Source organism: Vombatus ursinus, unplaced genomic scaffold, assembly GCF_900497805.2.
Source record: "Vombatus ursinus unplaced genomic scaffold, bare-nosed wombat genome assembly UNPS02015255.1, whole genome shotgun sequence".
NCBI classification, from domain to species: domain Eukaryota; kingdom Metazoa; phylum Chordata; class Mammalia; order Diprotodontia; family Vombatidae; genus Vombatus; species Vombatus ursinus.
In genome coordinates this window covers 35,418,682-35,444,716 of record NW_020955033.1, presented here as the reverse complement: position 1 = coordinate 35,444,716, position 26,035 = coordinate 35,418,682, and the positions used below count along the sequence as shown (strand labels likewise).

Below are 26,035 nucleotides of genomic sequence, written 5' to 3'. Positions count from 1 at the left end.
GGTCTAAGGTCTAAGACTAAGTTACAGAGTAGATGCCAACCTGTATTGGTAAAGGGAATTTTCTTGACTGGGAAGGTCTCCATACTGAAGAAATCACAGGTTTAGTCCTTTATATTTAGAGTCAATTCAATAATATTTATTATGTAGTCAAATCAATTCAACAAGCATTTATTAAAACCTACTGTGTACAAGGCACTGTCCTAAGCCCTGGGAAGACAAAGACCTAAAACAACCCCTGGTCTCAAAGAGTTCACAGTCTAATGGAAAAGACAACAAGCAAATAACTGCGTACAAACAAGATACATTGGAGTCAATATCAGAGGGAAGACACTAGCATTAACGGGGTTTGGGGAAAGATTTCTTGTAGAAGGCAGGGTTTTAGCTGGTATCTAAAGGAGGTCAGGGAAGCTAGAAGATGGAAATGAGGAGAAAGGAAATCCCAGTTGTATAGTTATTTATTATAGCTACTGTGGGGGAACATTTAGCCAAGTGACTCTTCCCTGCCTCAACAGCTCATTTGAATCAAGTTGGTGAACTCAATGAAAATCCTTGTTGAATATCTTTCTCCTGCACTGGTTAACTAAATCTCCCTTTTACAAATATCATTTTGTTCTACTGTCACACCAGTACCACCATGGGATTGATCTGAGTGAGGTCCAGCTCAGAACAGTAAGTAAAACTAAACTTATAAGTGCTACATAAAAGTTTGCTATTATTATGTAGACTACCACTACCCTATTTCAAAAACCCTCAGGGGCTCAGTACTCCCTCAGGGAAAGATAAAAACTCCAGACTCTATAACCAGGCTCCAATTCACCTTTCCAGCCTTACTACATATTATTTCATTTTACACGCTTTCTGTTCCAGCCCAATTGGACTATTAATTATTCTCCAAACTTGGCAGGCCATTTGCAGGCCAATTTTTTTTTTTGGCAAGGCATTCGGGGTTAGGTGATTTGCCCAGGGTCACACAGCTAATAAGTGTCAAGTGTCTGAGGCTGAATTTAAACTCAGGTCCTTCTGACCCCAGGGCTTGTACTCTACCCACTGTGCTACCTAGCTACTCTCCTCCCCACCTTTTTAAAAACATTTCATGTTTATTGTAAATTCTTTCCAATGACAGAATGTTGATATCAATATAAACAAAATTTATCAGGTGTCTCATTTTTTGAAAATCCTGGGTAGAAGGCATAAAAGAAAAGGAGATGCTTGATCATTAGTATTCTGGTTTTAAATGTTTTAAAACAAACTATATTCATTTTCCCATGAATTGTTTTACAATGATATTTTCAATCACCACCCATGTTTATAACAACTTTAGTTCACATTTTCTTCTAAGACATCACAGCCAATGTTCTTAACTTAAAACAGTTTCTGTATCTGCAGTAAAAATAGTTTATATAGTATACTATACTGTACTATATATAATATACATAGTATATATATATATGTGTGTGTATATTATATATATATATATATATGTTTATGCACTGTATTACAAAAACATAGCAAAAATAGGCTACCTCAGGCCTGCCTGGAAGGCCTTCCCTCATTTGTTCTACCTTTCAGAATTTTGTCTTTCTTCAAGACTCACCTAGTACTGTCATCTCCATGTAGTGTTCCCTGAAAACCTCAACTGAAAGTGTGCTTGATCCCTTTGTCTGGACCCGTCCTCTTTCCCTATTACTCCCTACATGGCATTATACTTATCTGTGTACATGTGACTCTTAAGAAGATGGCAAGGTTTTGAATGGTAGAGACACTATTTTTTTTTCTTTCTTTGATGTCTTAGCATGGAGCTTAATGAAGTTTGTTATGTGTATGTCTTATCCTGCTACTAGACCATAAACTACATGAAAGCAGAGACTTTGTAATTCCTCTGGTGTTTAAGCACAGTGTTCTAATACAACATGCACTTAATTCATGTTTGATGAATTATTAATTCATTCATCTATTCATATATGGCATGAAGGGTGAGGGTAGGGAGTGACAGGTACTTTAAATTTTGGGTCCAGTAGATGAATAAAAAATCCTTTACCTGGAGTGACATTGATCATGAAGATTTGCAATCTGATTTACAATCTACATTGTCTATTATGCAGAATACTACTTAGACAGAGATAGGGACTGTACCAGGTAAGGAAACTCCTTTTACCAATGCATATTGGTACCTCCCCTGCAACTTATAGTGTTAGAGAGTTGTCTAGTACATTAAGAGAGTAAATGATTTACCCAGGGTCAACTAGCCAGTATGTGTCAGAGGCAGGATTTGAACCCAGGTCTTCCTGACTACATCTTTATCAGCTATGCCATATTACTTCTTTTAAAGAATATTTATGTTATAAAGCATTTATGGGCCTTTGTTTCATGACACAAACACGGACCTTCATCAAAAGTACTATGCAATTTCCCAAAGGAAATCTGGCCTACTATCCTCCTCCTGTTTAATTCTGGTCCTACAAACATTTGTAGTATCTGTCAAAGATCTTATGTACAGACTCTTAAACTGAAGTATATGAATGTGAATAGAATACTATTGTGCTATAAGAAATGAAGAAAGAGATAATTTTAAAGAAACATAGAATGACTTATATGAAATGATGTGGTGAAGTGAGCAGATCCAATAATTTTTATGGTAGCATCAATATTATGAAAATGAACAATTTTGAAGACTTGTATAAACTGATGAGAAATGAAATGGGAAAACAAATTCTACAATTCCAGGAATCCTGAAAAGGTAAAAAAAAAAAGAAAGAAAAAACTTCAAAACTCTAAGAACTCTGATCAACACAATGGCTGGCCATCCATAATTGCAGAGGAAAAAAATGATAAAGTTTGCTCCACATCAGACAAGACAAAGGAGTGATGAACTCAGAATGCAGAATGACACATATTTTTTGAACATTACCATTGAGGAAAATTGTTTTGTTTGACTATATGTATTGTTTTTCTTTTTTTTAAGGGTGTAGGAGGGAAAGGAAATGGATTTCTATTTATTTTTTAAAAAACCTTAAAAATACAAAAAGTCCTTGCACACACATTTTACATATAAATTTCCTGCATTATCTTCCTATTGCACATTTCAAACTGTATGCCCCAGAAACATCTCAAACACGTACCCGAAATAGAATGTATTATTTTTCCTCTCAAACACACCTTTTTCTGAACTTCCCTAATTCTATCAAGAGTATCACAATGCTTACAGTCTCCCAAGTTCACAATTTTAGCATCATCCTTGACTCCTTACTCTTTTGCACCATATATATCTAATCAGCGGCTAGATATTGCTGTCTCTATCTCCACAAGATATTTTGTAACCCTCTCTTTTTCACTCATGTAATTACCAACTTGGTTCAGGCCTGCATCACCTCTCACCTAGACTATTACATTGGTCTCCTAATTGAGCTCTATCTCAAGCCTCTATTCCAGTTCAATCCATCCTTCACATAGCTGCCAAATTGATTTTCTTTAAGTGTAGGTTTGACCATTTCACTCTCTTACTCATTAAATTCCAATTGCTTCTAGGGTCGAATATAAACTCCTCAGTTTGTCTTTTAAATCCCTTCACAACCTAGCTACAACCTACCTTTCCATTCTCATTCTATGTCCCTCTTTTCCTGCACTATATGGTCTAGCGAAATTGGTTCATTTTTACTGTTCTTTACATATAGTACTCCATCTCCCATCTCCACACCTTTTTGTTGGAGATCTTCCATGTATGTCTGGAATACAGTCCTACCTTACCTCCATGTCAAGGAATCCCTTCATTAAAGACTCAGTTTAAGCATCACATTCACATGATTCCTTTCTTCATCACCCCATCTGCTAGTGCCCTCCCTTGTTTTTATTCTCTCTCTCTCTCTCTGTATATGTGTGTATACACACACACACACACACACACACACACATATATGTACATTTATCATTTAAGCTCCATGACAGCAGAGACTATTTCATTTTTGTTTTTGTAGCCCCAGAACCTAATAAAATGTTTAGCAAATAGAAACTTAATAAATGCTTGTTGATAGATTAATTGATACCTACAGATACTTAAGCTCCACAGGCTGGCCATTTAAATGTGTATCATAGTGTCTACAAAAGGCATTTTTCATTTTGCTTATGTGTTTTTTTTTTAATTTCCAGTGCAGAAGGCTAGACCAAGATCTTTTGACTGATTATGGAACTCATTTGCAATGTTAACTAGTTTGATGCAATCAGCACAATGTCATCCACCTACAGGATTATCCAAAGGACCTCACTGTCCATGGATACGACCTCATTATTCTGAATCTGGAGTCTGTGAACTTTAATATAGATAAATACATACATACATACATACATACATAGACAACTGTATTTCAATATAACTGGTTTCCTTATAATACTCTGTATTTTATTTTGTAAATTAAAAAAATATTTGTAGGAAGGGTCCATATACTTCACCAGACTGCCAAAGGTACTCGTGACAGGAAAAAAAAAAGAGTAATAATGCCTGACCTATAGAGAATCTTTCTTTAATTTGTATTCTGTATGGATTTTCTCCATGATAATTGCAAACTTCTTTGGCAAGTATATGACTCCTAGCTTGTTTTACCTGATTCATTAGAGGCACATTGGACAGTTATTTCTGTTGGTATGTCTTTCATGTAAAATTATATAAACTTATAATATTAATTCATATGTTACTTAAACCTATTATGATGATTGAAATGAAATATGCCATAATTTAATTACATGTATGGTAGACACCCAGGTGAGTATTTATGTGATATTTTGTTCTACTGAATAAAATGTTTTCTGTATAGTCAATAAATAATAAACAGAATAGGCTTTTTAAGTATCTTTCAGGGAACTGGGTGATGGTAAAGATGTGACCTACTGTGGAATTTAGTTGATGTATATATGGATTATTCTCATAACAATTTAAAATACACAGGAAAGTCAGCATATAGGTCAGTAGTTAATATTTTTTCAATCACTTTTGTAATAAGGTCTAAGGTTTTTTTTAACGTTTTTGTTACCTTTCAGTATAGTCTTCTTTTGCATATTCTTCCTATGTTTGTTTTCTTTAGTATCATTTCTGTTTTGTAAAGAAATACAAATGGGATCTATGATGTTGGAGTCTAAATATGATGGCTCTATCACCCTTGATGAGGAAAGAGTTTGAAATAAAAATCTTTAAACCCTCATTTTGAGTTAATTTTCCCCTTCCAGTTTCATTCTTAAATATCCCTAGGATAATTTTGCTTAGTTGGGTCTGAAGTATAGCTTTCTCTAAATTTGCTTGTTTTTCCTATTATTTCTTGTTATTTGGTAAAGTGATACTGTTCATAATTTTTCATAATCATAATCATAATCATCCTCTTACAGATTTTATGAAAAAGTTTATATTCTGAAACGGAGTTACTTTTGTCTGGTATATCTGCATATTTGGTGCGGAACTAAAAAGCTTTGCTGGCTAAAGTGGTTTCTAGGTTTTTCAGTGTTCTTGTTATGGAAATTGATTTATTTTTAATTTATATTTGACATTTATTTTTAATTGACTTATTCAATATTAATGTAAAAATTTAGTATAAATTACTAGATTTAATATTTATATTTAAACTTAAAATGTCAAAGTTGGTGACAATATCTTTTCTATCCATCTGCTGGAAGGACAGCCCCTTTGTCTCTAATCTTCACATATGTATTTAAGGAAAATTACATGAGTTGCTTATATTTCCTTAAATTATTCATATAAAATCATTATTTTTCCCCATAGGGAAAAGTAATGTTCACCTAGAGAGGAAAAAAAAATTCTCTCTTCTTTTCCCCTTTTCTTTTGAGGCTCTGTACAATTGCTCAATATTGCAGTCTTGTTTTATGCTGCAACGGAATCAGGGAATAGAAAATTTAGGTTCCACAGAGAGATTATAAGAAGACAAAGGTATTGTACGAGAGTTGAAGTTGTATCCTGAATTCTTCTGTACTCTAGGCCAATGTTCTATAAAGCCCTGAAAATACAAGAGTGTAATGAAGCTTTGTATCCTGGTGTTAGAGGCACAGGGAACTAGTCTCTTGCTAGACAGCCATATGACCCTGAAAAAGTCATCTTCATAGGCTCCAGTTTCCTCTGGAAAATTAAAATATCACTGTAAAATGTGACATAAAAGTGAGCTATTATTATGTACTAAAGTATCATTTTATAATATGAAGGACTGAATCCTAGACTGCTCTCTGGAAGTGTGTGTGTGTGTTTATGTGTGTGTGTGTGAGTGTGTGTCTGTATGTGTGTCTGTGTGTGTGTGCACGTGCATGATATGTGTTCTTGGGGATGGTGAGGAAGAAGAAGTTAGTCTCTTTCCCTGTCTCATACAGATTCACAGAAGGCTTCTCCCAACAGACTTATCAGAGTCTGATTCTTTTTTCCTATGGGGGAAAAGAACTGAAGTCCTTATTTCATAGCAAAGTAAACAAATATGCCCTTTACCCTGTGTCTTTCTCCTGAGAACCCTGAACCACCATCAGCTGACAATGTGCCATTTTCTGTTCAATTCAGCATGTTTACTTTTTTATTGTGATTCATGTCTGAGTTGCTTTTGAATCAAATTATTGTATTTCCCTGGTGAGATGTGCAATCCGACTATCTTATTAGACCAAAATCAAATGAAAAAGTTCACAGTAAACACTTCTTAGTCTCATCCCTACCATATGTTTCTTTCTTTTATTTGGACATTCATCTCCCTGATACTTCATCAGTAATGAGTTCTTCCAATGCTTAGGCCAATTTTCAGACACTTTCATCTTTGAAAAGATAAAAGAGTATTGGTTGAAAATCAGTGTCAACAGAGAGAAAGCCTCCATTTCAGAAAAACATCCTACAATCTGGATAAATTGTTTTTCATGGCATATGGAATGAAGAAACCAAAGAAACCAGAATGGCTGTCTTGATCATTACTCGGTAGGAGTCATAGCAAGAAGTATAGATGCTGTTTGTATTTTATTCCCAGAGAAAGTTTCCATATTGAAGTAATTGATTATTTCAACAGGTCTTGTGGCTTAGTATTCTACGACAAACACACAGGACTAAAGAGATATAAGCACACTGCAGTTTTTCAGTACAGAAAAATGCCCTTCTCTCTTTACTTTTCTGAGTATTTGTAACAAAAGTAACACTGTTGAAGCCTTCTTCATTCTTACTACATAATAGAGAGAGCTGTTCATATTCACCGGTTCTCCATCTAATGATAATAATAGAGCCAATGCTATTTGACCCTAATGTATAAAATTTAATGCTTTTTTTTCCCTGAAATGCTACTGTGCTAAAGGCAACATTATAAGCCTTTTTAAAGTAAAGGCATTCTGATTCCTATGTTAAACACAATTCCTTAGAGCTTTCCTAAGTTTAACAATTATAAAAATTCTATTTTTGATATAAAAGGTTGAATAGATGCTATGTATTTTAAAAAACTCTGTAATTTTGTCAGTTCTCAGTCTCTAAAGGTACGCAAGAATGAATATGATCAAATCTGCCTATTCATTTAATAATTTCATTATAATAAGCACTTTTGATTATACGTTACACTTGACAAAGAAATTATGGAGCCCTGAAGATGAATACAATGACTTATTATTCCCTCTCCAAAATGTTATTGGTTCGCTCTATCCCCCACCAAAGATATAAGATTTTCTATAAAGGATAATTTGCAAATGGACCCCTTCTTGAATCCTATCTAAGGGAATTCTGTCCGTCAGTCAATAGTTTTTATTAAGTGCTTTCCCATGTGCCAAGCACTGTGCTACATATTGAGGACATACAAAGGCACTGTTGTTGCCCTCAAGGATCTCATATTCTCCTGTTCTAATGGGGGAGATGGCATGCAAACAATTATTTACATACAACATACATACAATACATATGGAAGGCAATCTTATGGAGAAGGTAGGAACAATCAGGAGAATGGGAGAAGGTCTCTTGTAGAAGGCAAAATTTAATGTGAATCTCGAAGGAAGCTAGGCAAGCCAGGAAGAGGTGAGGAGGGAGAGCATTCCAGGCATGGGGGCTAGCCAGAGAAAAGGCATGGAGTTGGGAAATGGAATGTCAAGTGAAAGGAACAGTAAGAAGGCCAATGTCACTGGATCTTAGAGTGCAGGGAAAGGGTAAAATGGCTAAAATGTAAGAAGACTAGAAAGGTAGGATGGTGCACAGTTACGATGGGCAAAGCCAAATACACTAGCAGTCACACCTGAGCTTTGGAAAAATTTCTCTGGAAGCCATAATTTAGTTACAGACATACCAAAATGAGGGCAGCTAGGTGGCACAATGGATAGTGTGTTGGGCCAGAGTCAAAAAGACGCATCCTCCTGAGTTCAGATCTGTCCTTAGACATTTACCACTCCATTATCTCTTCCAAGAAAACCCCAAACAGAGCCACAAAGAGTCTGACACGATTGAAACAAATGAAGAACAAGTCCCAAAATGATATCTTTTACTTATAAGGCGACACCATCATATGGAACTGGGGACCACTTCACAGCTATCAAGGGTCGTAAAAACAAATTGATTTAGAAGCTGATGGGACCTAATAGTTATCTAGTTCAATTCCCTTGTTTTGGAGAAAAAGAAATTAAGTAGTTAAATGATACACCCCAAGTCATACAGATAGTAAGGGGCAGAACTGGGTTTGCTAGAGAACAGCAGGAACCACATATCACTGGTTTGGGGCATGCCAAAGCTGTTCCTGAATGACGAATCCTTGAGATTTGAAGTTAAAGGTTTTTTATTTGAACCTTGGTGTTGCTGTTTATGTTTACCACCTGTATCACCTTAGTGAAGAGAATGGGGAATAACTATAAGCACCTACTATGTGCTAAGCATTATGCTAATGCTTCACAAATCCTCACAACAACCTTGGAGTGTGAATTATTTAATTTCTATGGATTTCACTTTCTTCATCCGAAAAAATGAGAAGATTTGAATAAATGATCCCCAATTTTCCTTTGAGTTTTATATTCTAGGTCCTATGATCTTGGGTGAGAGAGGAAGCCTAGTATAGTGGATAGAGAGTCAGCCTCAGAGGGAGGAAACTCTCAAAAAATATTGGCTGTTTGTGATTGTGGAGAAGTTATAACCTCTCAGTGACAGGCAATTATATATGGCTATATGTTTCAGTGCAGGAGCTCTTTGGGTATTCTCTATTCCAAAGAAATCATAGGTTTGGTGTGGAAAAAAAAGATCTTGAGTATTTTCAGAGTTTTAACAACTCAATGAAGCTCATAGAAAAATTATGGAAGTATTCGCATATAGCAGGAAAAAACATCCTTCAGGATAACAGAAAGTAGACAAAAATGTATCCTCAGTTGAGGGCCTATGCTACTATTTTAATGTTTGGGATATAGTACTATGGAAGGGGGGCAGGTAGGTGGTCCAGTAGATAAAGTGACGCAGATAAGCCTGACATCAGGAAGACTCATCTTCCTGAGTTCAAATCTGGCCTCAGACACTTACTAGCTATGTGACCCTGGGCAAGTTATTTAACTCATTGGCTTCAGTTTTCTCATCTGTAAAATGGGCTGAAGAAGGAAATGGTAAATCATTTCAGTATCTCTGCCAAGAAAACCCCAAATGAGGTTACAAAGAGTCAGATATGGATGAAAAAAACAACTAAACAACAACAACAGCAACTATGGGAGAGTAAGAGAAGGGCAGAGAGTTAGAGTAGGGAGTGAAGTGAAACATGACTGGGACTTTTCCTGAAATAGTGTTCTAGGAGAGGGAGGCATCAATCAAGAGAGAAGGGCCTCAGGGCAGAAAGACTGTTGGTAAAAAGGAGTCAGAAATGAAGGGAGGAAATGATTATGATGTCATTCAGGTGGGTACTCCTTCAAATGAAACAGAACAAAGCCAGTCTATGCTTTCTCATATTGTGCAATTCTTGCCCTTTTTATCCAATAAAGCTCTATTGAGGATCTATCCAAGGTGCTAAATATCATGAGTTTCCAAACTGGGGTATAAGTACTTCGAGGCGGACAAACATTATTCAGTAAATAACTGTATTATTGTATTGGACTATTCCATAATCAGCAGTGTTGGTGAAAAAAAATTGTGTATTAGAGAGAAGGCTAAGAAGCTGGGAGTGGGAAAGGGAGGTAACATTATAGTTCAACTGAAAAATTTGAAAGAAACAGTTTTGGGAATAATTACTGCTGACTAAAACCAAGTGAATGAAGTTTGTATATGAAGTCCTTTTTATTAAGTGAGGAAAAATATAGTGATAACAATCCAGTAAAATATAAGCTAATGGATCGTTGCAATAACTAGAAACTTTGAATTGATTTTGAATCAATGAAGTTATAACATTTTTGTTTTACACTTGGAGAAACATATCTCATTTTTTACTAACTGTATTTACAGGGTTTCAACTCCACTTAGAGTAACTTATCTCTATGAATCAGGATCATCAGTCCTGTTCTTAAGCAAATAAAAAACAAGAAAGAAATTAGAAGCTAAACATGATAGGTAAGTTATCTCTTTCAAAAACTATACCAAAAACAAAACAAAACAAAACCCAAACAAACCCTGTTGATTAGAAGAAAGATAAATGTTAGAAGAAAGATAAGTTCAAGTGTCTCATTAATTCATTTGACTATGTTCTGATAAATACTGAACATCTTGATCATACCAAAAGTATACCCCGCACATAGCAGGTACCTAATAGATGCCTGTTAATCGACTCATTGTTATGGGCCCAGATTACTGTCTCTTTGTAGTATTTATGTAATATATATGTACTGATAGGACTAACTCAATGGTTCGTCTATCCTACACTGCATATCACAATTTTGATAATACGCATTCATTCTTCATCCATTTGTTTTTTCCTGTGTGGATTCTTGGAATTCTCTTTTAAGAGGTCACAGATCTTGCCAAGAAGGAACTATGACATTATAATCACAATATCATCCATAAACTGAAGCATTTGGAGGCTCTCACTATCTGTAGGGATATCTCTTCCTTTTGGACTCTGCACTGGAAATTGGGACACTGTTGAATACTTTCAGTTTCTCAATCTCTGTTTTATACCTCAGTTAATGTTAATAACCAAAAGATCGTTTAACAAAGTTATCTTTGTGGCTGTCGTCAGTTAAGGGATTTTATATAATCTTAACCTATTTATGGGAGACATTCTCTTGCAGCAGAGATTTTGAGGATGCATTTTGTTCTACACCAAGTCAGATGCTGTTTCGTAATTAACAAACATAAATACAGTGTGATCTTGTACTCTCTGCACCTTTCAGTCAATATTATGACTGTGAAGATATAGTCTGTCTTAGAAAGTGATTTTTAAAAGCCTGATTGCTCCCTTCCCATATTTTCTTCAATGGTATCTTATTCGTGAATAGCTCATTCCCATTAAGATTTTTGGTTTTGACAAATTAGGCATATGGGTCAATAGCTATCGATGGCCTCTTGAGCAACATTCTGTATCTTCTTCCAGATAATCTTGAAATATAAATTCCTCAATGCTTTTAAGTTTGTTTCACTTCTAGCTTGGATTTCAGGGCACATGGTAGGTATAAAAAGACTGTCACACATTTCCACTGATAACCTACATGTAAGAAGTGTCATAAGGGACAACATACGGGAAATCATCAGAATCACATATTGACACAGAAGGATACCAGATAGATAGTGATAGGGTACAAGTGCCCTTATACCTAGATAATGAGAAAAAGGCCTAAAGAAAGGACTTTAACATAATGGGTAGATCCTCCAAGGATGCTATATAGGAGAACAGGGACAACAATCCCAGAATCAGATGGCATGGGTGGGTTGCACTTTGCCCTTCTGAAAGGAATAAGAATATCAGTCCATTAGCCAGCAAGTCATTTATTAAACACTATCTATCTGCTAGGCACTGAGCTAAATGCTGGAGATACAAAGAAAGGGAAAAAACAGTGTCTACCTTCAAGGAATTCATTCCAGGAACACACAAAAGCTAGTATAAAAGGCATAAAGATGGGAGATGGAGTGACCTTAGATTAGGCCCACATCACCTCTCAACCTGCTCATTGGTTGCCCTTTCTCAAGTTTTTCTTCACTCTTATTCATTCTTCATTCAGTTTGCAAAGTCATTTGTCTAAACTGTAGGATTGGTTATGCCATACTCCTAATTAATGAGCTCCAATATCTCCCTACAACATTCAAGATTAAAGGTAATAGGCATTTAACGTTCTTCATAACCTGGTCACCTTCTAATTTTGTAATTCTCTTTTGGAGGTTCCCAAAGTGGGTGATACTTCTCCTTAGGGGTGCTGCAACAATCTGGGGGGGCACTAGGTGCAATGGGGGGTGTTGAATAAAAATAAGGGGGCAATGGAAGCATAAGAAAAGAAGAGAAGACAACTTTGAAAAACCTTTGTACGTGTTTCATCTGTTGCAGAACAGAGTTAAAGTCATAGCGATTACACTTTCCAAATAAACACACAAAATGCAAGTTACAACCAATCAATGGTCAAATCTGTGGACAGGTCTTAAAAAGCAAGTTTTGGCAGGTGAGCATGTTGCACATTGTTGGGAACTCCAGCATGCACTGGCAGGAATATGTGCATGGAATGGATTGTTTACAATATGATACTATATGGTTACATGATGCAACATTGCATCATCAAAATTTCAATGCAGGAAAAAAATTTACAATAAATTATTAAATTTAAGATGAGTCATTTTTTAAAAAAAAGCTACATTTTTTGAAGTGATGCAAATAAAAAAATGTTAAATGGTTAAAGATAGTAGATTTCCAGGTGGGTGCTGAGTAATTTTCTTTTAAAAGGGCGCGGTAGGCCAAATAAGTTTGGCTGTTTTCCTTGCACACTGTGATCCAGGTAGACTGGCTTACTTGCTGTTTCTCTCACGTAACACTCTATCTCCCATCTGTAACTGTTCACATTTGCCTCTTTGTTCCCCTGCTTTCTCCAATTTCACCTTCTGCAGGATGACTTCCTTATTTCGCCAGTCGCTAGTGCCTTCTCTTCTACGTCTACCTTCCATCTGCTCTGTATGTTATCTTGTATATATTTATTTACATGTTGTCCCCCCCATTAGAATGTAAAGGCCAGGAAATATCTTTGCCTTTCTTTGTATCCCTTGAATTTAGCACAGTGCTTGACACATACTAAGACCTTAATAAAGGCTCCATGACTGATTTACTCACTGTAGCTTGAATTGTAGAGTCCATAGAGGGAAGTAAAGCAGAAAAAGCCTGGAAAGATAGGAAGCGTCCAGGTTGTGACAACTTTACATGAAATCATGGAGTTATTGATGTGAAGTGAAGCACTTAGTCTGGTTCAACTCTTTCCATTTTTCATCTTCTTTAGTTCCATTTCTATCCGTCAACAAATATGTGATGAAGTGGAACAACTTTAAATGAGTCACTACCATCTGCTTTAAAAGAAGCTTATTACCACATGGGTTTACATCTAAAAATCAGAGATTTCATTCAGGCCATCTGAATGAAAAATTATTTCATGTTATTTCCACGTACTGACATCCTGACTGAAGTTCTTAAGTAGTTCCACATATATATGATAGCAGGCACTTATAAAGTTATAGAAGGGGAGATTAATTCCATGGGAACAATGTTAAAATGAGCAAGACCACGGGTGTTACTGTAGGGTTACTATGTTATTTAACATACTATTGTGAAATGATTTTTGTTTGGGGCAAATTTGTGTGGGGATGTCCATATGTTTTTTCATCATGAATGTTTTTCGAAGACTCAAAGACCCATAGGTTTTGAAAAATAAGGCACCCCCAAACGATCTTGGACTAATCTGTGAATTATTTGATGGACTCACTAATCTCTTTCTCATTAGCACTCTTACTATCACCAAACATTTAAGCATCGTTTGCATACAACGTACTAGACAGCATCAAGGCACCATCCCTATTCACAGGATTTATACTTTTCTTAATATATTATGACTTTAATTTCACTTTTGCTAGCTGCTTTTATCTTTTCAGTGTTTTTCCTTAATCCTATTAAGTTTGTCCTCTAAAAGGATAGGAAGGGAAATGATATGCAAAGAAAGCGAGTTTCCATGCCATGTAAGTTAAATTACTAAAATTAAATCCAAGAATTTCAGGTTTGTTCTCTAAAAGATGAACAGCTCAAATTGAAAACTTGAGGAACATGCAACAGTTCCCGTGTGTATAACCTTATTAAAATGGCCCTGGAAAAGTTTCTCTTCAGAAAGAAAATCAGGATAGCCAAGTTCCTATTTTATTGTTTTAGACCCCCAAAAAACTGTTCTTATTTCTCATAAGCACATCAGTGACATGACAAATATCTATATTGTTGGTTGCTCTGCTGTTGTAATGAGTCTCTGGTGATTGAAGCTAGAAAGGAGAGCTCAGTTCAAGACAACCACACAGAAGTGTCTGGGGCATAAAACTGAGGTATTGTTATTTGATATTAAATGTCAGAAGGGAGCAAAGTTGATGTCCATAAGAGTTTGAGACTACCTAAAACAGATGGAAAATAATTTCCTTCTGACAAGATATACCCAAACTTCAGACCAGGTTAGAGATCTGTTGTCCTAGTGTATCTTACTGATAATATCAGCTAGCATGCATATATGGGCATCTATGTGGCACAGTGGATAGAATGCCATCCTTGGAATTGGGAGGACCTTGAGGTCATATCCAGCCTTGGACACTTACTAGCTGTGTAACCCCGGGCAAGTCACTTAACCCTGTTTGCCTCAGTTTCTTCATCTGTAAAATGAACTGGAGAAGGAAATGACAAACCACTTCCTTTGCCAAGAAAACCCCAAATGGGGTGACAGAGAGTTGGATACAACTGACAAATGACTGAACAACAGCATATAGTACTTCAGTATGCATATAATACTTTAAGTTTTACAAAGCACTTTATATATGTTATCATATTTAATCTTTACAACAGCCCTGTGAGATAGGCGTTATTATTATCCTCATTTTAAGGATAAAGAAACTGAGGCTGTGAGAAGTTAAGTAACTTGCCCAGGTTTGCACAGCTAATGTGTCATAGGCATGGTTTGAACTCAGGTCTTCCTGACTCCAAGTTCAATACCATTCTTTCTGAAGTCTTAAGGTGAAAAAAGTATCTATGCTTCTGTTTTTCTTTTAAGCATATAAACTCACTACTTTATGAAGTTTCATGACTGGATCTACTTTATCAGAAAAAAATATAAGGTCATTAAAATGTCCAGATATGCATCCATAAAAAAATGATCTGGGAAGTGTTGGTATTCTTCTTGTAACAAATTTCTTCAAACCACTCTCTGATTTCTTGAATGGCTTTCTGACATTCTATCTTCTAACAAGGACTGTGAGAGAAGTACAAACATGGGTTTGTCTTGCTGAGGGTGAACGTCACCATTTGAGAAAATCACACTGAAAGATGACCACACAAGAGGGCAAGGGCAGTAAGAGGTGGTTCATGCTGGCAGGTCTACAACCATTGTCCTAGGCCATGACATTTATCAGACTCTTTAGCATTATTTAATAACCACCGGTGGTAGGTCTGTAATTTTTAAGAAGACATTTTCTTTCTCTGTTATGGATGACTGCTATAAAATACCTTGGGGTTTCAAGCCTCATTTATAAGAAAAGTCAGAGGAAGGAAAAAGAAATCAGAGAGAAGGGCCTAGTGCATTAAGTAATTTCAAATTTCATTACTCTTTCCATAGAACAAACAAAAAAATTAAAGCAGGCATTCACTTCACATTTAACTTCTAACACTCTGAGACATTCAAGACCTTCAAATAGCGTCTTAATCACTTGAGCATCCTATGCCTTCGTTAATGACTAGGGGCTATTCTTAAGAGGTCTGTTTTGTGTTTTCCTATAATTTAAGCTAAAAGTACCAAAAGTGATTTCCCAAGTCTGTGAAATGGGCTCTTTTGATGAGTTTGTGCTCACCTCATACTCCTCCTTGAAGCCATATCCTTCTGCACATTTCATCTGGGTGATGTGCTGTAGTAAGTCTGCCACGCGGATGGCTGGGTGAAGCTGTCCTGTCTGGTAGGGCACATCTGCGTTCTCTCGCTTCTTGTAGGTGTGGGACTGGACCACGCTGCTCGTGTCACTGGCCATCGTATGGGTTTCGTCTAGGAAAAGAATGGCACGGAATAAACAAAGACCCATCAACAAACTAAGTTGCAAACACATTGTCTAAGAGACTGGCAATTGTCATCACCCAAATCTATGACTTGCAGTACCCTCTTGCGATGGCTCAGCAAGGAAGAAAAGGAAAATGTCCAGAACTTCTTAATGGTAAGAGCAATACTCATTGGAATGAGGCAAAGAATTTATGCTTTGCAAAGCAGTCCAAACCATATATTGCTTTCCAAATGCTAATTGACAAGGAGAGTTATTAAGTCCCTCAGCCACAGTTTGCTAAATCATACCGAAGTTTCATCCTGAAACTTCATCAAGTCCCCTTGGTATAAAACAGGACTTGTTTCCTTCTAAGATTAGTTGACTCTTCTTTATTACAAAATGAATTCTCTACAGATGGCCTTGTGAGCAAAATAAAAGTGCACAGAATGGTTTATGGTTTTTAAAGCCAGGACTGCAATGAATGTATGAATTTGATACAACATACTGAAAAAAAAACACATACACACAAGAGGAGAGATGACAAGGAGTCATCTGACTGGCCACTTGGCATGCTTTAATCATGGGCCATGTCACATGTGAAATGTTAAATGACCGCATGCAAGCCAACACACAACAGAACCAGCTGGGTTTGTAAAAAAAAATCTATAGGTAATACACACATTCCCACTCCCTCCACACCTTTTCAATGGGGCAGATGGGAAACTTACCATTTATTGGCACTTTTAAGAAGATACATATCAGGAGAAAAAAAAAGAGGAGGAGAAAAAGGAAACAGGGCATAAGCAACAGTAAGTACTACATGAATCATTACAGGTAGTTTCTATTTTGAACTTTTAACTTCACAATTTAGTTTCCTATTCATAAGTAATTTTTTGAGGGCCAACCCTAACTTTCTCCACCAAGTTAGGATGGAGGTGTTTAACAGAAGCCCTTGAGAATAAATGGGAGGTGAAAAAGTTTCCTAATTGCTTCCTATCCCCCAGAACCAAATAATGACTAAATGAATCTTGCTTTCACTTAATACATTTTCTCACTGAAATACCAGGGCCAAGTCTACCAAATTGTGCTACAATTTGGTCCAAAAAGCCTAAAGAGGCCATAGTTTTAACAAAAGAGCACTAATAAAATTAGTTTCGTTAGCTGCAGAAATACTAGTTATTTTAAAAAAACTTTTGTGTGGAGAAAAGTTTTATGATAATAAGATTTTAAGATATTCATTTTCTAAAGGTCAATGTAATACACGAACTACCTATGTTATATAATGAGGATATTTTAATCTTCTCTATAGACTCAAATCATCAAAATACACCACTAAATTAATTTATCTGTTTCTTAAAATATGAACACTAGAACTGGAGCTAATTTTAAGTAAAAAGGATGAAAGCTAATATTTATACATCAAGCATACAAGATCTTTTTTTTAATAAGATTGTTTATTGATGGGAAGTTCAAAGAAAAATCCAGTTCCAATGTACTATTTTTTTAATCCTTATTTGGAATCTAAAGTCTATCTACATTGCAAAGCACCTTGGGATGCATGGCATGAGAGGTGGAAAACGTGTGTAGCTATGTTGCTGTTGCTGAAATGGCACCTGGATCGCTACAAGGTGGCTAAAGACACAAAAGACGAAATAAAAGTGTAGTAAATTGATATTATGATTTTTATTTGGATTCACTAAAATTTGGCTAAATTTACTGAAATTCAATAATTTTTTTCTTATGTCAGAACAGTCACAATTATATTGGAAAATTTTTCCTATCAGGTTTCCTTCCTGTTAACAACTTGGCTTAAAAACTGGGGTATGGGAGCCCCGGTTAGAATGCTAAATCAGCTGGGCTGAGACGCAGCACATTCCTTCCTTGAGATGATAATAAATGAAACACTGCTAATGAGTTTTCCCCTCTGTGCCTCTCTCATTCTCTCAGCTTTGGATTCTTTGGGATGCACATTATTAATATATCTTCTGCTGTGAGCTGACCTTATAAGCTTCTTTTAAATGATTTGGGCCATTCGATGGGAATAAAAACAGCAACCTAACCATTCTCTAATTTCTAGCAGGGCAGGTTATGATGCAAGAGCTGGCCATTCTTGTGCTAAATTCTGCTCAGATTCATGAGTTTTAAACCCTTGTAATTAAAGCTACCCAGTGTACTATGTATGAAATGACCTACCAATATAGAAAGACATAATGGTCTCATTATCACTGTGGGGAGGATCTAAACTTTTAAAAATAAAATCCACCTAAGCACCTAAAATACTAAGATCATGGTTAACAAGTAAATATGTTCCCCAGAAGGAACTATCTGGTTCATGGACCAACGGCTTTAAACTTGAGTACTTAAATTTATATAATTTGTCTATTCAAAAATGTGACTTAAATCTTTATTTTCCTTCCCAGAGGCTGCATGTTATAAAAGAAAGAATACTGGGTTTAGAGTAAGAAGACAGGTTCAAATCCCACCTGCCTCATACTACCTGAGTGACCTTAACCAAGTTACTTAACAGCTTTTGGACTCAGTTTCTTTATCTGTAAAACAGGATGGGATGAGGGGAGAGGGGATTAGAGTAGACAACCTCTTAATCCCTTTCAGCTCTAAATCTTTGCTCTCATGACCCTAACTTGATTATATGCTAATATGTAAAAAAAAAAAGAGAGATATAGGGCTATGTAATAAGACTTGAGGAGCTGGAAGTAGCCCAGACTCCCACCTAGAATCTGAAGTATCAGGATTAAATGATAAATATGCTCTAACATAATTCAGGAAAAAGATACACAGATACATTAAGACATATTAAAGACTGATAATACCAGCAGAATGGATATTTCTATTTTTTCCTCTATATTAGTTTAAAAAATCAAATGCAGAAGGCCTATCAATATGATAGTGTAAATAACTTTAAAAGTGGCCTATGAGAAAACCAAAGATTCTCATTTTGACATTACTAAATACATCCATTATTTTCAAGTTCTGGGAGATACTAGATGAATATTTACTTTATTTGAAGGGATTTTAAAATCCTCTTTCCTATTAAAAAAAAGCCCCAAGGATGCAAAAGTGATAAAATTTGCCATCCATATTATGTTTCCTTGGTTATCATCTTTTTGTGAAAATATATTTTAGCACATGCTGACTTAAAAAAAAAAAACAACTAGCCCTACTTAATTAATCTGGGAATGCTGGCACCTGGGGATGAATAACTCAGGAAATGCCTGGATAATTAAATCATTCTGGGCACGTCAAAAAGTTCTGCTTCCCCACATTTAAAAGAGAAGCTCTTATCACCAACATCACTACTGCCACAAAAAAAAATAATAATAATACAAGGCAAGTCATTTAGGTGTCTGGTTGCTCAAGGGTGAGGGCTGGGAGAGGTGGTTGCTTTGACTAATTCCTATTATGCTTCGTAAGGATTTATATCAACATTACATGATCAGTCTAAAGAAAAACTCCAAAGCACTGTCATTGGTTACTCTGACAGCAATAGATGCTATATGGAATCACCAATATTTATCAGTTCAGTTGAGTTAGTCTTCAACCTGTGTACTTTGATACTACCAAAATTGTCCTTTTTAAGTGATTATTTCACCATACAGAAGACTAAGATATTTTTTAAAAAGTCATTAGGGTTTAATAATTGCAAAGTAGTAACTTTATAAAAAAAGTTCACTACCCTGAAATTCATTTAATAAGCTTGTGATTATCCTATTCTGAAATCTGAATATTTTCTACTTTTTGAAAATTTGTGGCTTAGCCCTCTCTGCTCACTCACAGCTCCTCCAAGGTCAGGATATCTGCCAAAGCGCTGAACGAATGCTACAGCACACAAAGAAATCTCAAATCTCAGCCTGTCAAAAGATTCTGCAGATGTCATTTGCATGCAGATTACATTGTTATGGTAGCTATGATTAACTTGTCCCCCACTCATGTAAGTGCAGAAATGTTGCATTTCTTTGCTTTAGATGTGGCTTTAAAATAAAAGGGAGGAGCCATTAGCCCCCTCCCCACCACAGGAGTTCAGCAGCCCAAATTCTGAGTCTTCTGCCTTTTCCTATGTGGCTGCCCCTGCTTTGTCTTACTTTGGCAACACAGTGGCTCAAGCTCAGACAACACAATAGAAAAAAATTACACTAATACAAAATCATAAAGAGAGAAAAGAGAAGCACAGGAGGAAAAAATTGACAGTTGCAAAGATATAAACCTTTGTAAAAGAGAATTAGAAAGAAGTTACAACAATTGAGGATGGAACTCTGGCTACAATGAATTGTTATATACCTTGATGCCGTTTTTGCTGTGCTCCTTTTCGGTATGGTTAGTAATAGAAAGAGAACACAAGCCATGATACACTCTGGTTACTTATGCGTCTCAAATGCAATAGCAGCTCATGCTTATTTTGTTATCATAGCCAGGTAATGCCATCTCTCTTCACCCTTCTCATATTGAACACATGGGACATTACCCCCCAACCCCAACCCCCTGTGCTGGAAACACTTCATACTTTAAATGCTTTGTGCCCCACAGGGCTAACACCTTATTTCATTTCCAGTGACACCTGACAAATAATAAACCATCTGATTGTAAAGTGCCATCTTGTCATTTCACTGTTCAGAATATCAGCTCCTTTCGAATTTCACTGTGTGACAGACGCATTGGAAAATTGATGATATAGTGAGCCTCACCAAGATCTGGTAGGTGGCCAAATTTTATTTTTCTATATACTTGGTATAATTAGAAAAATGCTATTTTCAAAATTGAAGTCCACAATATAGAGAAATAACTAAAAATAATGATAGACTATTTTCATTTCTATGATTATCATATTGGGCAAAATTCAGCTTTCAGATATCTAACATGGCTAATTTGGGAGATGTTGTATTCTCTCTGTATGCTCAAACCTACGTGTGGCATCTTGGTCTCCTCCAGTAAGGAGTCTCCTTGCGCTGTCTGACTTGAATCTGACAGCAGAAATGTTGGCATTGTCCCCAGCACACATGCAGGCAACCTTCCTTCTTAAGGGAGAATGTTTTAAAAATATTCTTTTCACTTCCCTCCCCCATGTCCTGTGTCCAATCATTGCACCATACAGAATAAAAATGCCAGTCTCTTAGAGAGTGGGCGCTGACTTTCCAAATTATTCCTGCAATAAACTTTGATAAAGGGAAATGTTCTCACCTAAAATTGCAGTTGGCACAAATGGATCTGTCATACATCATAAGCAGGTCAATGCAGAAAAGGTAAAAAGAGAAAGAACAGTAAATGATTGATGAAAAGTTCCCCCATGTCCCCCTAGAAAGCATCTGGTTACAACATGTCAAACATATTATTAAGCTCCTAAAGCACTGCGAATATAGTAATGTGGGCACTGATTGGTTCTGATTGCTAAGGGGTTCTGAAGAGATGAAACAATGAAAAAAAATCAGTTACCTGGGTAATAGGAATTAGGCACTGTGGTACTCAGTGTATTAGTTTTCATTGTAAAAGATGATGGTGAAGATACAGCTGTAAAGAAAAGAAAATCTAGTCATTGACAGCAGAGAGGTCACTGCACTGGAAAATTGGAGGCCACTTGGTGGGGAGGGTGCTCAGGGCTCAATTCTGGTTCAGATCGCTGATGTCAGCAACAACTCAGTGATCTGCCAAAAGTCTGTATAGCAATTATTTGTCACTGTCATTGTACCAAGAAGGACCGGCCTGGTCCCTGGCATGAGAAATTCCTATTTGTCTTTGAAGGCAGGAACCTGTACTTTGGAGGTGGTACCCTATTATCACTTAAAATTTTAATCAAAAACCCGTTTTGATTCAACAAAATCTATCATTTGACTTTTGTCATGACTTTCAGCTTTGCCTGATGTAGTTCTGTTTTCTGATTCACAAAGCTGCTTTTATATTAGGAATAAATATCCATATGTGCTTTTTGAGAAATAGAGAATTTTAAAAGATTCAAAAATTATTTAATAAGAATGTTATTATTTGAAATTGACAAAAATATTGGCCTTAGTTTCCTCAGATGTACAATAGGATAGGAAGGCCTTGGACAAGATATTTCTAAAGTCTTCACTAGCTCTAGCCTTCTGATTTAATTTATAAAATTATGTTGTTTGACTGCCAAATTAGTCATCCTCACTGATTTATTTCTGAGTATCTATCTAAAATCTTTTTTTCCAGGGGCAGCTAGGTGGCGCAGTGCATAGAGCACCGGCCCTGAAGTCAGGAGGACCTGAGTTCAAATGTGGCCTCAGACCAAACACTTGACACGTACTAGCTGTGTGACCTTGGGCAAGTCACTTAACCCCAATTGCCTCATTAAAAAACAAACAAAGAAAGAAAAATAAAATCTTTTTCCCTAATCTTCAAGGAAATGTGATAGAACTACTGTTTTCCTTCACCTTTCTATTCACTTTTAGCAAAATAGTCTTGCCAAGTTTTAATCTGTAATACATATTTTTCACTATGTGATGTACATTTGGAATAATTTAATTTCTTTTTTTTGAATAATTTAATTTCAAGAGGAAGTTTCTTTCTTGGGCTGGTAAATCTATTCATTCACCTCTCTGACACTCAGCTGAATCTCTACTCTTTATGTTAGTTACAGTATGTAAAAATTCCCTCTTTCTTTCTCTCTTTCTCTCTCTCTCTCTCTCTCTCTCTCTCTCTCTCTCTCTCTCTCTCTCTCTCTCTCTCTCTCTCTGCCTTTAGTCCCACACATACACTCCCAGTCTGGAAACACTTCATCAAGTGTTGGCTTGATTGCTGACAACACTATCTCATCCCCTTCTTTGGAGACCTCTCCTTGACACTAGTCTTTCAATGAATCTGCTTTTACCAATAATCCCCGATGATGCAATATCAACTATCTCTCAAACCTAACCCAATACAATCTCCAAATGTATTCTTTTCCATTCAAAACTGTTACTCCCTCTGTAAGAGTACACTTTTGATTTACTTTGAAATATGACTTTTCCTTCCACACTTTTAGTTTCATTCTGGTACATGGATGGGTTAGAATGGTTTCAAGCAATTATATTGGTTCAATATTAAGCACTTAACATACTCTCATAATTGCTCCATTAAATTTATGTCAATGACATGTTTATCTGTCATCTAGCCTGTTAGCTAATGTGGGACAGTGGATAGTATCAAATCGGGCATGAGAGGATCTGGGTACAAATATTGGCTTTTCCATTTTACTTCCTGTGTGACCTTGAGCAAGTCTCTCTCACCTCTATTCAAAACTTTAGTTTTCCCATCTGTAAACTGAAGGAGTGGAACCAGGTCCCTTCCGACTCGAAATCTATGATTGTTATGTTTCTGGCAGGGATTTTCAGTGTTTGGTTTTTAATATGCATTCTTAGCAGAGCACTAATTGTCCTATATTTACATAAGTATTTTACATACATGAACAAACCTGATCCCTAGAACAACCCTGTGCAGTAGAGGGGTAGGTATTTATAGAATTTAATTCACAGGGCTATGTGATCACTCACATATATAAGATCAGAAGATCACTGACACATATAACATAAAGTACAAAGCTCATCATATAAATGTCACCTATTCTTCTGTGTGCATTTTATTCAAACCCATACAGCTAGCTAGTGACTGAGCTGAGAATAGAACTCAGGCCTCTTGGTTCTCACAGTTCAGTGTTCTTTTTCCTACATCATGCTGTTCAACTCATTTCAGAAGCTTGTATGTAAATAAATCTTTGAAATAGATAATTGTTTAACAATATTGTTTCTGAAATAAAGAAGTGTTCTCATGGTAAGAAGAATGAATGAGAAGATCACTGATGAGATTAAAACGTCCATTCCAAAGGCTTTACTTTAAAAGTTTGCTTGCTCATTAAGATGCTCAACTAATATGAAACAAGCCACGGCAACAAGACAGAGGACACCTGTACAGCAACGTAGGTCAGCAATTATTGAGTGATGTTATTTGTTGTATTATTTGAAATATTTATGATGGGGGCTGGTAAATGTTTGTACTATAAAATAAGTATACGTATCTCATCTTTCACAAAAGCAGAACAATTAAAAACATCAGTTCTATTATAGGGCCACTAATCTATAGCTAGAATGGATAATTAGTTCAATCCTCTCATTTTAGAGTTGAGGAAACTGACACATAGAGAGGTAAAGGGACTTGCCCAAGGTCTCACACACGTAGTAAACCTCAGAGGTGGGATTTTAATGCAGGGCCTCAGACTCCAGAGGCAGTCCTCTTCTCACTGTATCATGTAGTCTCACTGTCTTCACTCATGAAAACCTCTCTTTTCTCTCCTTTACATACTGTCTTACCCCTTTCACAATAACTTGCAATAGGCAATATAATCTGCATGGTGTGGAGGGCACATTTCAATCCCTCATAAATTTTTGGTGTTTATTTCTATGTCCTGCAACTTCATTTCTTCTTACCTCTCCTACAAATTAAAGAAGCCCTCCCTGCTTTTGATTTTGCATCGCTACTCCAATTCCCATAGCGCTCCATCACCTACAGATCTTACATACACTCATACTTATGCTGTTTTTAATGTCTTTCATGTAGTGGATACTTTAAAAATGCCTGTTGAGTTAAATTGTGCCTGCAACCTGGTAGTCAACCAAACTCTTTCCCACGCAATTTTCCTCCCCCAGAAACTGCCTTTCTGTTATTGTAAAGACCTTAAGAAAGTACTGTGATAAAGTTTCACCACGAGGGTCAGTCCTAATAGATAGTCTTTGATGTGGCCAATTCACTGTTCAAAGTAATGGGAGGAGAGAAATGAAAGAATATTGTTCTATTTTTACTACTGGTTTTACTGATGGACAGGATGAATAAAGGCCCAAAGGTAGGTCAGCCAAGAAAGCTAATGTAGTTTTCACAGGAATTCTGCTGTGCATGAAAATTTCTAGCTTTCCATAAATACACTCACTTTAAAAAGGTAAATGACAAATTAGAATTCCTGTCCTAGGGTACATCTCCCCTGTTGTTTGAACATCAAAAGCTCTGGAACTTGATGTATGTTCCTACAATTTCAGTGATTTATCCCAAATACATTTATTTGTGAGAATTTTCATCATGAAAAAGGCATTTTGGAAAATCGTCCTATGTGCTTGTAAAGTGAGACCCCAGTAACAATACATTTCATTTTCCCCTGTAAGTAACAAAATGCCAAGTGTAGCTAGGAATATAAAACCTTATTACTAATGCTAGGAAATCCTCCTAAATGTTATTATGTTATCCTTAAAAATATATGTTTGAAAAATAAAATCAAACAATAATAATGAACCCTCCCTGCCCCCAGGAGATTTAAAGTTTATTTCTCTAATAGGCAGAGGAGGTGAAGAAGATAATTTCTATTGTGTCAGGTAAATATATTATATTTCAAAACTCTGGGCACTATCTATACTCTGTGTGTGTGTGTGTATATATAAATATATGTGTGTGTGTGTGTGTGTGTGTGTATACATATGCTCACCTGATGAAATATAGCAGAGAATAATTCATTTTTGTTTTGTAGGTGCTTAATAAATGCTTATGGCTAATTATCTAGAGACACAGAAACTTAGAGTTGGAAGGGACCTTAGACAGTATTTTATGCATGAGGAAAGGAGGTCAAGTCTCTTGTACAAGGTCACCGGGGCTAACAAGTAGTGTTGCCTAGACATGAACCCAGGTCCTTGAATTCAGGTTTCTTGACTCCTATCCCAGCGTTCTTTCAACTAGACCAGGCTGTCTAAGTACTATGAACTGAGGACAAAATCAGGTTGTCTGTGGCATGTTGGGGTATCATTAGTATCATTCACACAACAAACAACCTTCATTAAAGGGGCAGAGTTAACTGTAATGAAATCATCTTAGGCTATCTGGTCCATTGGCACCTAAGAAATATCCACCAGAATTGAGCTCCAT

At 36.3% G+C, this 26,035-nt stretch overlaps 1 protein-coding gene across 5 annotated transcripts in view; it reads right to left on the bottom strand.

The window, feature by feature from the left end:
* LOC114031828 (receptor-type tyrosine-protein phosphatase mu) overlaps positions 1–26,035 on the bottom strand; it is a 958,139-nt gene that overhangs the window by 199,526 nt on the left and 732,578 nt on the right. Inside the window, exons 16-19 of one of the 5 annotated variants that reach the window (XM_027846963.1) lie at positions 21,569–21,643; positions 21,317–21,343; positions 16,852–16,863; positions 15,944–16,131 (exon numbers count right to left, since the gene is read on the bottom strand). In XM_027846963.1, coding sequence (XP_027702764.1) covers positions 15,944–16,131; positions 16,852–16,863; positions 21,317–21,343; positions 21,569–21,643 — 302 coding nt within the window. The remainder of the gene's footprint in view (positions 1–15,943; positions 16,132–16,851; positions 16,864–21,316; positions 21,344–21,568; positions 21,644–26,035) is intronic. The other 4 variants (XM_027846964.1, XM_027846965.1, XM_027846966.1 and 1 more) reach the window with 4 other exon arrangements.